The 11,333-nt window shown below is 35.7% G+C and overlaps 2 protein-coding genes across 2 annotated transcripts; one reads left to right on the top strand and one right to left on the bottom strand.

The window, feature by feature from the left end:
* Positions 1–1,588: 1,588 nt before the first annotated feature.
* On the top strand, positions 1,589–4,561 carry LOC111880304 (uncharacterized). The gene is made up of 10 exons (XM_023876719.2): positions 1,589–1,862; positions 2,523–2,715; positions 2,791–2,876; positions 2,947–3,110; positions 3,214–3,344; positions 3,427–3,513; positions 3,602–3,711; positions 3,803–3,933; positions 4,030–4,172; positions 4,263–4,561. The coding sequence occupies exons 1-9, from the start codon at positions 1,804–1,806 to the stop codon at positions 4,140–4,142; spliced, it is 1,074 nt and encodes a 357-aa protein (XP_023732487.1). The 5' UTR covers positions 1,589–1,803; the 3' UTR covers positions 4,143–4,172; positions 4,263–4,561.
* Positions 4,562–4,639: 78 nt separating this feature from the next.
* Positions 4,640–7,184, bottom strand: LOC111880303 (putative pentatricopeptide repeat-containing protein At3g47840). The gene has a single exon (XM_023876718.3). It carries the CDS (start codon positions 6,873–6,875, stop codon positions 4,737–4,739), a length of 2,139 nt encoding a protein of 712 aa, XP_023732486.1. The 5' UTR covers positions 6,876–7,184; the 3' UTR covers positions 4,640–4,736.
* Positions 7,185–11,333: the final 4,149 nt, after the last annotated feature.

Genomic DNA, 11,333 nt, shown 5'->3' with positions numbered 1-11,333 from the left:
ATTTCGAGAAAATTTGTTTTTTTACTGAAATATATCTAAAAAGTTAAACAAATATAATAAGCTTAAAAGGCAACATTTGACTGAAAAATATATGATATTATATCTTTCGAAGATTTCTGACTTAAAACTGTTGCATGTGTGCTGGGTGACACATAACTAAACCCTCCATTTCAAATCACTTATTACCTTAGGCCCCGTTTGATATGCATCTTTCCAGGTCTAAACAGATCTTTCTGGCTGAATGGACCGGAAAGACTGTTTGATTTGCACAAAAGAAGGGGTCTTTCCCGGTAAAATATGTCTTTCCCAGAAAGCCTCAAAATCATATCTTTCTGGCTGAATGGGCTGGAAAGACAATTATACACAAAACCCCGTCTCTTTCTTTCTTTATTGGATTATTAACTTTTTTAAATAACTTTTTTTAAATTTATTTTTTATTGAATTATTACTTTTTTTCATCATTCAGCACAATCAATCAGATGTACAATCAAACAACATGGTTTCTTTCCCAAACAGAAAACTTTCCCAGACAACACTTTACCAGACAACACTTTCCCAGACAGAACCTATCAAACATGACCTTACTTTAAGTTACATTATTCAACATAATTTTTTTATACAACATGTTTATTATTTTGTAGCCTATTTTTTATATAGATATATATAAATTAGATTTATTCTAACTTTATCTATGATAAACAATTAGAAAAAAAAAGTTACAATGCTTGAAGAAAAAAGGTTCTGACGACACAATCATGACTTTTGTGACAAATTTATAAATGAATATTTAATTAAAATAATGATCGTTAAAACTATTTATATAGATATGAAAAAAAATCATAATATTGTCTTATATTTGTTGTGTCAAATTTTATAAAGCATTATTTAATATAGTATCTTTCATTTCTTAGAAAAAATATTTATGCTTGATTTTTAATTGATTTAATTAAAAAATTAAAATGAAATTTTGAAGATTTTCATTTAAATCAATGTTTATTTCCGTCCATTTTATGTGTTAAATCTTTTTATCCTTAATTACAATGTTTAGATATAACTTTGTGATCAAAGTTTGTTGGTTTTTATTAAATATATAAGTTAATTCATGCCATTTTTTATTTTCACTTTTTATATAATAATACATAAAAATTGATTTATACTTGTTAATTAAAATTTTAATTTATTCTAACAGCCCGCAGATGTTAAAAAAACAAACAATCTTTTTCTTTCAGACTGCAGACGTTTGGTTTACCTCTTCTACTGCAGATGTGGTCCATTGACTGCATACATTTTAACTCAGAAAAAACAAACAATAACTTAGTATTGCGCTATCATTTTCACTTGCTATAACAATTTCTATTATATTAAAAATATTTGGTGAAGTTTAGTAAATTTAGTGTCAAATCTTTTATTAAATGACCTAATTTTAGTAAGTGTTTTTGGTATAATCATTTTAATAGCATATAAAAATAATTGATATGGAATAATTATAATGCTTAAATGATTTTCATTAATAGAATTAAAATATAAAAAAATAAAAAATAATAAAAATATAGTGGTAAAAATGAAAACTTTAGGGGGTTTGGTCCAAGCCCAGCCGTTTACAGAGAGATCTGAGCCCAACGATGAGAGGAATGGAAGATGAGTGTCATCTTGTTGCTTACGAGATTCAACTTCGTTTTTGAAATTTCTGCAACTCGAAGCAATTCCTTCTGGGAGACTAGGTCGCTCGTAGACTTTTTACATGTTTTTCAACTCTCTTAAGCTTATTATCATTCCAATTTCGTTCAAATTTGACCCTTTACGATGATGTCCCCAAATCTTAGCCCCGACGATCGAGGCTCTTCTCATGCGGCTAATTTCAGGTATATTTGTCTGTTGATTTCGTATCAGTTATAAGGTCTTTTGATTTGGTAACCAATGCCCAACCCTTGCAAATGATTATAGAAAATTAGGAGAAAATTACACACAAGAGAATGAAACTGCCCTCAGGTATTGTTGATCGGGGTTTTACAAATGATGTACTTCCAACTCTTTTTGGCCTATGTATTCTGTTGATTTAGCTCACTCACATTCTTTACTATTCACTAAACATTGAAATTAGCACTACGGAGAGTAGAATGTGCACGATGAAAGCTCATTTCAGTCGAATGGTTCTCTTTCCTTGTGGTACCCTAGTTTTCTCCTGATGTGAATGTGCCAGTATTGTTTGCTATGAATATGAAAGCAGTTTCAATTTCTACTTGGTTTTGCACACACATGTTCATCATATCAAAATTGTAAAAGCAACGAATTAAGAAAGAAGCGAACAACTTCTGGTTCACATTTCTACAAGCATCCATTGAAACAACATGTAGAGATTAGAGATAGACTGTTCCTATTCTTTTAACGTTCCAACTTTCAATCACAGTGAAAGGGACAAACATAATGAATAACAATGTACAGATTTTAAGTCCTATGCTTAGTTATATCCTCTTATTGGATTTGCTAGTTGAACTGATTAGTGATTAATATGTGTACAACAGGCACACTCCCTTGCAAATAATCCATTTCATTGGCAACTTCTTGAGGATATGGTCTGTGTATTCCATGTACAGCTATCTGTCTCAAACAGGAGCTTCTGTTGTACTTTTTATCTTCAGTTGTCTTGTTCCATCATCCATCCTCTTTTTAATTCTGCAAAAGCCATGGAAGGGAAGGCCACTCTCAAATACACAGGTAGAACTGAATCCTTCAGACATAATATATCTGTTACAATATTTCTTTTTTCTTTAAAAATGTCTTACTTTTCAGGTAGTCCCTTCGCTTATTAATGGGGTGATTACAGCTTTATACTACATCTTATGGGGAATAGGCCTTAAATCCTGTGGCCCTGTTAGGTATGTCTTGCTGCTTGATAAAACAGTTAAGTTGGCTACATTTTCCCTAAGGTCATTTTGGTCATTTCAGGGCTATTTTGGCAGAGTACTCAGGTGCTGTTCTTGGAGTTCTTTCTGCTGTTTTGTATGGCAGAAAAGGGCATATTTGGAAAAAGGTTGGTGGGCTGTTTGCAATGTTGGCATCTTTCTACTTCTTGTCTCAAGGATGGGCCACTGCTACATATTCTCCATTCTATATCCTCTCATTAATAAAAAATCTTACTTTTTTTTTTTTTAAACTTCTTCTGTAAATCTGTTGTGAGTTTGATATTTTATGAAAGACTTAACTAGAAAATACCATATAATGATAGCGATGATACTGAAGGTAAAACACAGGAAATATTAAACATGAAGAGCATGATTGCTCCTATATCTGCTGGAGTTTTATCAGCATTAAGAAGGGTAATCACAAGACGTATCTCACTCAAGGTATTTAAACACCTTGAAACATCTTATTTTTTACAATTTCTAGTAACTAAAACATGATTAAACATATATTTTTAATTTGCAGAATCAACTAAAAAGAAGGCTTCATGCTATAACTATTGCATCTGCCACTTGCTTTCTGTTTCCAGTAGCCATGTGGGACATGATTGTAGTAAGTTTAGCTATTAACTCTTTCTACTTTCCACCACTTAAAAATACAACTTTTCTTTTTAATTTTTTTTTTTTATATAAACAAACAGGGTTCTAGCTCAACCAATGTGGAATTGCCATTTTCTGTTTGGGCTTTTTCAAGCACCATTCTCTTTGGTGTAATATTAATATTTTATGTGGATAGCATTGCTGAAGAAAGGTATCCTATCCTAATTCCTACATGATTTCTCAATTCTGATTATTATTATTTTTATTTTATATAATATTAATGGTATGAATGTAATATTTAGGCTGCATATGGTGTTCTCATCTCCAAGACATTTAATGGTTGCCGGAGGATGCTTAATTCTCATGGAAATCTTTTACAAAATGGACTTCTCATTACCAGGCTTTTTGATTTGTTGCATTCTATTGGGCTTTGGTACATCACTTTTATATCAAATTTCACTATTACCATGACAATAAGAAGTTAATAAAATTCTTTCATGGTTTTAACAATGTTTATTTTTTCGTGTAGGAATATATGAAGCAACTTCTTTGGAACGTGGGAAAAAAGACAATTTAAATAATATTGATGTTGGGAATGGGTTATTTGATGATCAAAGTCAAAGGTCTCCTCTTCCAACTTGATATATTTGAGACTCGTATCTTTGTTAATTGGTAAGTTCTGAATGGGTAATGACGTAATGATGTCTGTCTGGATAAAGTGCTAAATATGTTTTGTCTCACTCTTTTTGTCTTGTATTGCAGCATGGATTATGTGTATGTACATCACGAGAGAGAAGATTAGAAGCAAATGTTGCATTATTGATAATATCTTTATATTCACAAGAACTCAAGAAGCCAAGAAATTTACTCAAGAAGGAAGAGAGCTCAAGTGATGAAAATGAAGTGAATGTGAAAGTTGATTACTAACCAACTATTTTGAGTGTTATTATAAGATTAGTCACTCTTTTTTTTTTTTTTCACATTTTAATGTATGAGAAAGTAACCAACTAACAAATTTGTTCAAATTATGAAAATATGACTTTCAACGGTTTTATCGGTTACCCAGCTTCTACAATCTATATGGTGCTTACGTAGCATCGAATTTATCGACATCAACATTAATAATACTATAAACATCATGAATGAAAACAACACACATTTGTCGGTTAATATGTTACTATAACTGTTACTGTTACAAAACTTGTAAAGAAGAATGTTAATCGAATATACTTTAATTCAAAAAAGAGTAATGTTACTAGTTGTTTCAAGGTCTCTATCCTTCTCAACTTCATCAATGTTGTATGGCAACAAATCTTTCTCTTTCCTTAAACACAATAACCTCAAAACACAATCTATATCTTCCCATTGAGGATGCGAATGATCTCCCGCCGAAAATGCAAAAACACAATCTTTAACCTTAATCCAAGACCACCCCGGTTCCTTAACAACACCTTTTATCCTCATTAATCTCCTCAAATCCGCCGCTTCTTTCCACCTTCCTTTAGCCGAATACAAATTTGCCAAAGTAATATAAGTCGAAGGGCAATTTGGGGTTTTCTCAAGAATCTTGGCAGCTGCCCGCTGCCCAAAGTCAACATCACCGTGTAATCTACAAGCTCTCAACGCGGTTGACCACACAACATCATCGCCACTGAACGGCATGTCATTTATCATGTTTTCAGCCTCACGTAATCGACCCGATCTACAAAGTAAATCGATCATACAACCATAATGTTCTTTAGATAAACTTAGGTTATATTTTTTAATTAGGTCAAAGTATCGAAAACCTAAGTCAACTAAACCCGCGTGGCTACACGCGGTTAGAACCCCAATGAATGTGACCCCGTCCGGTTTTAAACCGGACCTAATGAGCCTCTCGAAGAGGTCAATAGCTTGTTGACTCAACCCGTGTTCTGCGTACCCGTTGACCATTGCAGTCCATGACACAATATCATTACATTTAACCTCATTGAAAACCTTTAAAGCTTCTAAAATGGACCCACATTTCGAATACATATTGATTAAACCACTTTGAACCATGGGTTCACGATCAAGACCTACACATAGACAATGAGCATGAAGTTGTTTGCCTAAATCAAGAATCGCCATGGTCCCACATACGCTTAAAACACTAGCAAAAGCGAACTCATTCGGTTTTAATCCTTCGGTTCTCATTAAAGAAAGATACTTAAAAGCTTCATCTCCAAAACCCATTTGAGCATGTCCTCCAATTATAGTGCTCCATGAAACAATATCTTTTACTCTCATTTCTTGAAAAACTATTGATGATGAATCTAACTTTCCACATTTTGAATACATTGTCATGATGGAATTAGCCACAGACATAAACTTTATAAAACCATTGCGTAAAACACGCGCGTGAAATTGTGTACCGAAATCGATTCGTGCAAGATTTGCACAAGCAGAGATGAGTCCTGCGAGAGTGTACTCATTAGGACTCACCTCTGATTCTTGCATACGCAAGAACGCGTTAATCGCGTTATGTTCTTGACCGGTTTGAACATATGATGTGATCATTGTTGTCCATGAAACAACATCTTTTGTTTTGATTTTATCAAATAAGTGTAACGCGTATTCACCTTTTCCACATTTGTTATACATGGTGGTAAGAGAGTTGGCCACAAATGAAGTTGTATCAAAACCTTTCTTCAATGTTTGTGTGTGAATTTCTTTACCACTACGTAATAAACAAGCATCTGCACATGCTTTTAATGCGATAGCTATTGTGTAGGAATCATATGACATACCATTTTGTAATAAGTTAGAAAAATATGAGATCCCTTCGGTGTTGAAACCAGCACGAACTAACCCAGTTATGATTGCAGTCCAGGAGACCACATTTCTTATAGGCATTTCATCGAACACTTTACAGCCTTCGTATACTTTCCCGGTTTTCATATACATGTCTAAAAGAGCGCTGCCTACAAAGACGGAACTCACGAGATCGGTTTTTACTGAGTACCCATGAAGTGATTCGCCTTGTTTAGCACTGAAACTGAGAGCGCATGCCTTGAGTGCTAGACTGAATACGAAGGGGTCCATTCGTTGAGAGGGGTCGACCCACATGTTGGAGAATAAAGACAAGGCTTCAGATGAATTGGAGGTCTTTACGTAGCCAGATATTATGGTGGTCCATGTGATTTCATCTCTGTGAGGTAATTTATCAAACAGTTGGCGGGCGTCACTCAACCTGTCTGATTTTACGAGCTCCTTGAGTTTGGAGTTGACTTCGAACATGTCGAATTGAGTGACATTGTGGGTTTCTTGAATTGATTGGGGTTTGAATGTTTGAGCGTAGGCAATACATGAGGTTGTATAGGATCTTTTGATACAAAATCTGGCTGATATAACCATGATTCGTCACTTATCTGGCATACATCGTTGATTGTTTACGCACCTACGAAATGTATAGCAACCATCAACAATGCTTCTGGTTCTAGCCTCCCTATTACAATAAATTGTCTTTGTTTTGTATTGTTTACGTTGATACAGGTATATTACGTAATTATGTTTCCAAATATGTTTGACAATGGAAAACTAAAATAACCATTTTTTTAAATCGTTATTTTAACTATTTACTAAAAAAAATCATTTATATTGTAAAATGGACTTTATAATTTCTTCTATGAAATTGCTGTAATCGGATAGTTTTTCCCGTGAAGTCTCTTCTCACTCATTCAAAAACAATGTATACAAGATAGGCCTTACACCAATGGACCAATATAACAAATATGGCTATACAAAGTATTGGAAAACTATACAAAATAAATTTATCGAGACCACTATCAGCCCCCCGCAGTGATCAGAACGGGAGGACAACGAACGTTCAAGCTGGAACGAAAATCTAGAAACAACGGAGACGACAGACTCTTGGTAAAGCTGATGATGGGACATGAAGAACACGAACTTGACCCAAGGCAACCTTCTCACGAACAAAGTGAATATCAATTTCAATGTGCTTCGTGCGTTGATGTTGAACCGGATTAGAAGCGAGATAAACAACACTTACATTGTCACAACATATAATAGTCGCCTTCGTTGGTGAGTTATGAAGTTCACGTAATAAATTTCGAAGCCAATAAGTTTCAGCGACCGCGTTAGCAACACCTCGATATTCAGCTTCGACACTAGAACAGGATGTGGTACCTTGTTGTTTAGAGGACCATGACAATAGATTATCACCAAGAAATACACAATAGCTGAATGTAGAACGCTTGGTAGACGGACAACCTGCCCAATCCACATCAGAGTAGGCGATGAGATCTGGGCCAGACTTGGAATATAACTGAAGCCCATATTCTGTGGTACCTCGAACATATCGTAAGACTCGCTTTAGAGCTGTAAGATGTGGTTCCCAAGGATCATGCATAAATAAGCAAAGTTGTTGAACAACATATGTAAGATCCGGGCGAGTGAAAGTGAGATATTGAAGATCACCGGCAAGGCTACGGTAGGTCGTGGGGTCTTCAATTTTAGTACCGGTCCCATCAAGTTTGGAGCAAAGATCAGTTGGGGTGGAGGCCGATTTGCAATGTGACATGCCTGCACGGTCTAGAATTTTAGATGCATACTTCTGTTGCGATAAGAAAATTCATCGAGAGTCACGAGAGGCAACGATACCGAGGAAGTAATGAAGATCACCCAATTTAGACATAGAAAACTTGGTACTCAGGATGGTGATAATTTGAGAAAGAAATGCCTCTGAGGATCCTGTCAAAACAATGTCATCTACATAGAGAAGTAGGTAAGCTGTGTGAGACCCATGACGATAAATAAATAGAGACGAGTCACAACGGCTGTGAACAAAACCCATGTTTAAGAGAAACAAGGAAAAGCGATGAAACCATGCTCAAGGAGCTTGCTTGAGACCATATAGAGATCGTTGTAGGAGGCACACATGATTAGGTTTTTCCGGATCTTGAAAACCAGGAGGTTGATGCATGTACACTGTTTCTTGAAGATGGCCGTGTGGGAAAGCATTTTTGACATCAAGTTGTTTAATGAGCCATTGATTTGTAGCTGCAAGGCTAAGAACAGTGCGGATTGTGGCTGGTTTGACCACATGACTGAAAGTTTCATCACACTCTATGCCAGGTCTTTGACTACGGCCATTAGCAACGAGCCGAGCTTTATAACGTGAGAGGGTTCCATGAGCATTGTACTTCTTCTTGAATAACCAAATACAATTTATAATATTTTCCCCCGTAGGCCGAGGAACAAGAACCCACGTATTATTAGTAACAAGAGCATTATATTCATCCTGCATAGCATGTAGCCAGTGATGGTCCTTAAAGGATTGAGAGTAGGAGCGAGGGAGACGAGATTCAGACTTAACATGGAGATTTAGTTTTTGAATGGGCTTAGTGATGCCAAGTTTGGATCTCGTGATCATTTTGTGAGTGATGGGAGGAGGAGGGGGCGGAGGTTAGGATTGAGGAGTATCAGGTGAAGAAGGTGAAGAGGGAGTAGACGGAACCGATGGCGCTGACGGGGAGGAAGAGCCAGCCTTAACATGAGTGGTGGGGGAGGAGGGATTGGGGTCAAGAGGTGGAGGAGTTTGAGGAGACGGGGATGTGAGAAATTTGGTAGAGAAGATATTTGGAGAGTCATAGGAATCAAGAAACGAATAGGAAGGGGGTTGGTTAGGTGTCAAGGAACCGAAAGGGAAGACAAATTCATCAAAAACAACATGACGAGAGATTATGATTTGCATGGTGGATAAGTTTAAGCAGCGAAAATCACGATGGTTGGATGGATATCCAAGGAAAACACATGGAGTGGTTTTTGGGGTAAGCTTGTGAAGAGTAGGTATATGAGGATGACATAAACAACCAAAGACTCGGAGGTGAGAGTAAGAGGGTGATTGGTTAAAGAGTTTTTGGTAAGGGGTGTTATTTTGGAGAGAGGTGGGTGGAAAAATATTAAGGATATGAGTGGCCATGTGAAGGGCTTCAACCCAATATGAGGGTGGAATGTGGGCATGAAATAAGAGAGTACGAATGACATTGTTAATGATTTACCATTTTGTTGAGATTTATAGGGACAAGAAAAGCGAATATGAGTCCCATTAGCATCACCAAAATGTTGAAATTGTTGGTTATTATATTCTCCACCATTATCACATTGAAAAGATTGAACATCACATTTGAATTGCATTTGGACATATGATCGAAAATGTAGAAATTCAGAAAACACTTCATATTTTGCACACAACGGGTAAACCCACAAGAAATGACTAAAATCATCCAGAAAAATAACATAGTATTTAATACCGCTAACACTCTCCACAGGGGAGGTCCAAACATCAGAATGAATAAGTTGAAAAGGACTCATAGTAATAGAAGTAGACAGAGAAAAAGGTAACTTAACATGTTTACCCAATTGACAAGCATGACATAAAGTAGACTCTCTTTGGTTTTTACAAGAAATACGATTATTGGAAACTAATTGTTTGAAGATGTGTTGACCTGGGTGACCCAAGCGTTGATGCCATAATAAAAGGAGTAATTACATGGAAGGCTTGCAGAGAGGCGATGGTGACGGGATAGAGGTCACCCGTGCTGTCACATCTAAGGAGCGTTTGTTTGGTGCAGTAATCCTTCATAGAAAAACCAAAGGCATCAAATTCAATACTACATTTGTTATCACGAGTGAAACGACGAACATAAATTAAATTTTGTATGATGGAAAATGTTATTAAGATTGAGAGTACGATAAGGGTTGGGTTGAGAGATAGTAGAATGGCCACTTTTATGAATAGGAATTTGAGAACCATCACCAACTAACACATATGAAGATGAATAAATGTTATTATCACTAATAGTTTGAAGCATACCTTCGTTAGAGTGAAGATGGGCGGTGGCTCCCGAGTCCATGTACCATCCATGATTACTGGGGTCGTTGAGGTTCATAGTGTTGAACATTTGAGGCAAGCTGGTAGCTTGATCAGGAGCATTATTTTGGAACCAATTCCAAGGTGGTGGGACTGTTTGTTGGGACGTAGAAAAGGCAGCCGGGTGGGTTGCTGGAGTGTTGGGTCGAAAGTGAAGTTGGGCCGAGGAAGCTGGAGATTGGGCCCACATCTGATGTGGAAGGGGAAGAAGTCCATAAGAGAATTTCCACATCATTTTGCCAAAAAACAAAGAAATGTATTTTACAAAAACATAATGGGTTAATTTCTTTTACAGAATTTTACAGCTTGTTGATTCTCAAAAAATGGCCAGTATGGTCATTAACCGCTGTATTATTTTTTAGTTTGAAAATTTATCGAATCTAAACATTAAAGAAAAAAAATAAAATGATCATAATAGCCATGTTTTTAATTTTTTTTACCAAAAAATAACCAACAAAATAAAAAAAATACCTAATAGCCACGATTTTCGTAGATGAACATCTACAAAAATCTGTCATCTGCGATCTTTTTTTTTTTTTTTCAAAACGACATCGTTTTGAGATGTTAATTGCGAAAATTGCAGCGTTGAATATGAAAATCTTCCAAGATATTCGCAGATTTGGCTTACGAAAGTCTAGGATCCCCCATAACTTTGAACCTTTATAACCTTTCCTACGAAGTCGAGGTTAATTTTTTCTCATTATGTTCTATGTAATCGGGGACCATATTGTAAAGTCCCAATTTTAGAATAAAATTTTCATTTTTAAAGTAGAATAAACACCCATTTTTAATAAAGTTACATTAATGTCAAATCACTTGTTCATAAACAATTATTCAGAAATCAGAGTTACAAAGAAGATAATATGGAATCTCGAATTATAAAACTGTTGATGTGTGTGTACAGTCCCGCCTTCGCAATC

Source organism: Lactuca sativa, chromosome 2 (genome assembly GCF_002870075.4).
Source record: "Lactuca sativa cultivar Salinas chromosome 2, Lsat_Salinas_v11, whole genome shotgun sequence".
In the NCBI taxonomy this organism is placed as follows: Eukaryota; Viridiplantae; Streptophyta; class Magnoliopsida; order Asterales; family Asteraceae; genus Lactuca; species Lactuca sativa.
The sequence above is the reverse complement of the archived record's forward strand: the minus strand, read 5'-3'. Positions and strand labels throughout refer to the sequence as shown.

Bases quoted from the DNA above. Each gene is read 5' to 3' on its own strand.
- LOC111880304 (XM_023876719.2), top strand. From the start codon at position 1,804: ATGATGTCCCCAAATCTTAGCCCCGACGATCGAGGCTCTTCTCATGCG. The intron at 3,345-3,426 runs GTATTTAAACAC...TTTAATTTGCAG, and splicing joins CAAGACGTATCTCACTCAAG to AATCAACTAAAAAGAAGGCT. The intron at 3,712-3,802 runs GTATCCTATCCT...TGTAATATTTAG, and splicing joins GATAGCATTGCTGAAGAAAG to GCTGCATATGGTGTTCTCAT.
- LOC111880303 (XM_023876718.3), bottom strand. From the start codon at position 6,875: ATGGTTATATCAGCCAGATTTTGTATCAAAAGATCCTATACAACCTCA.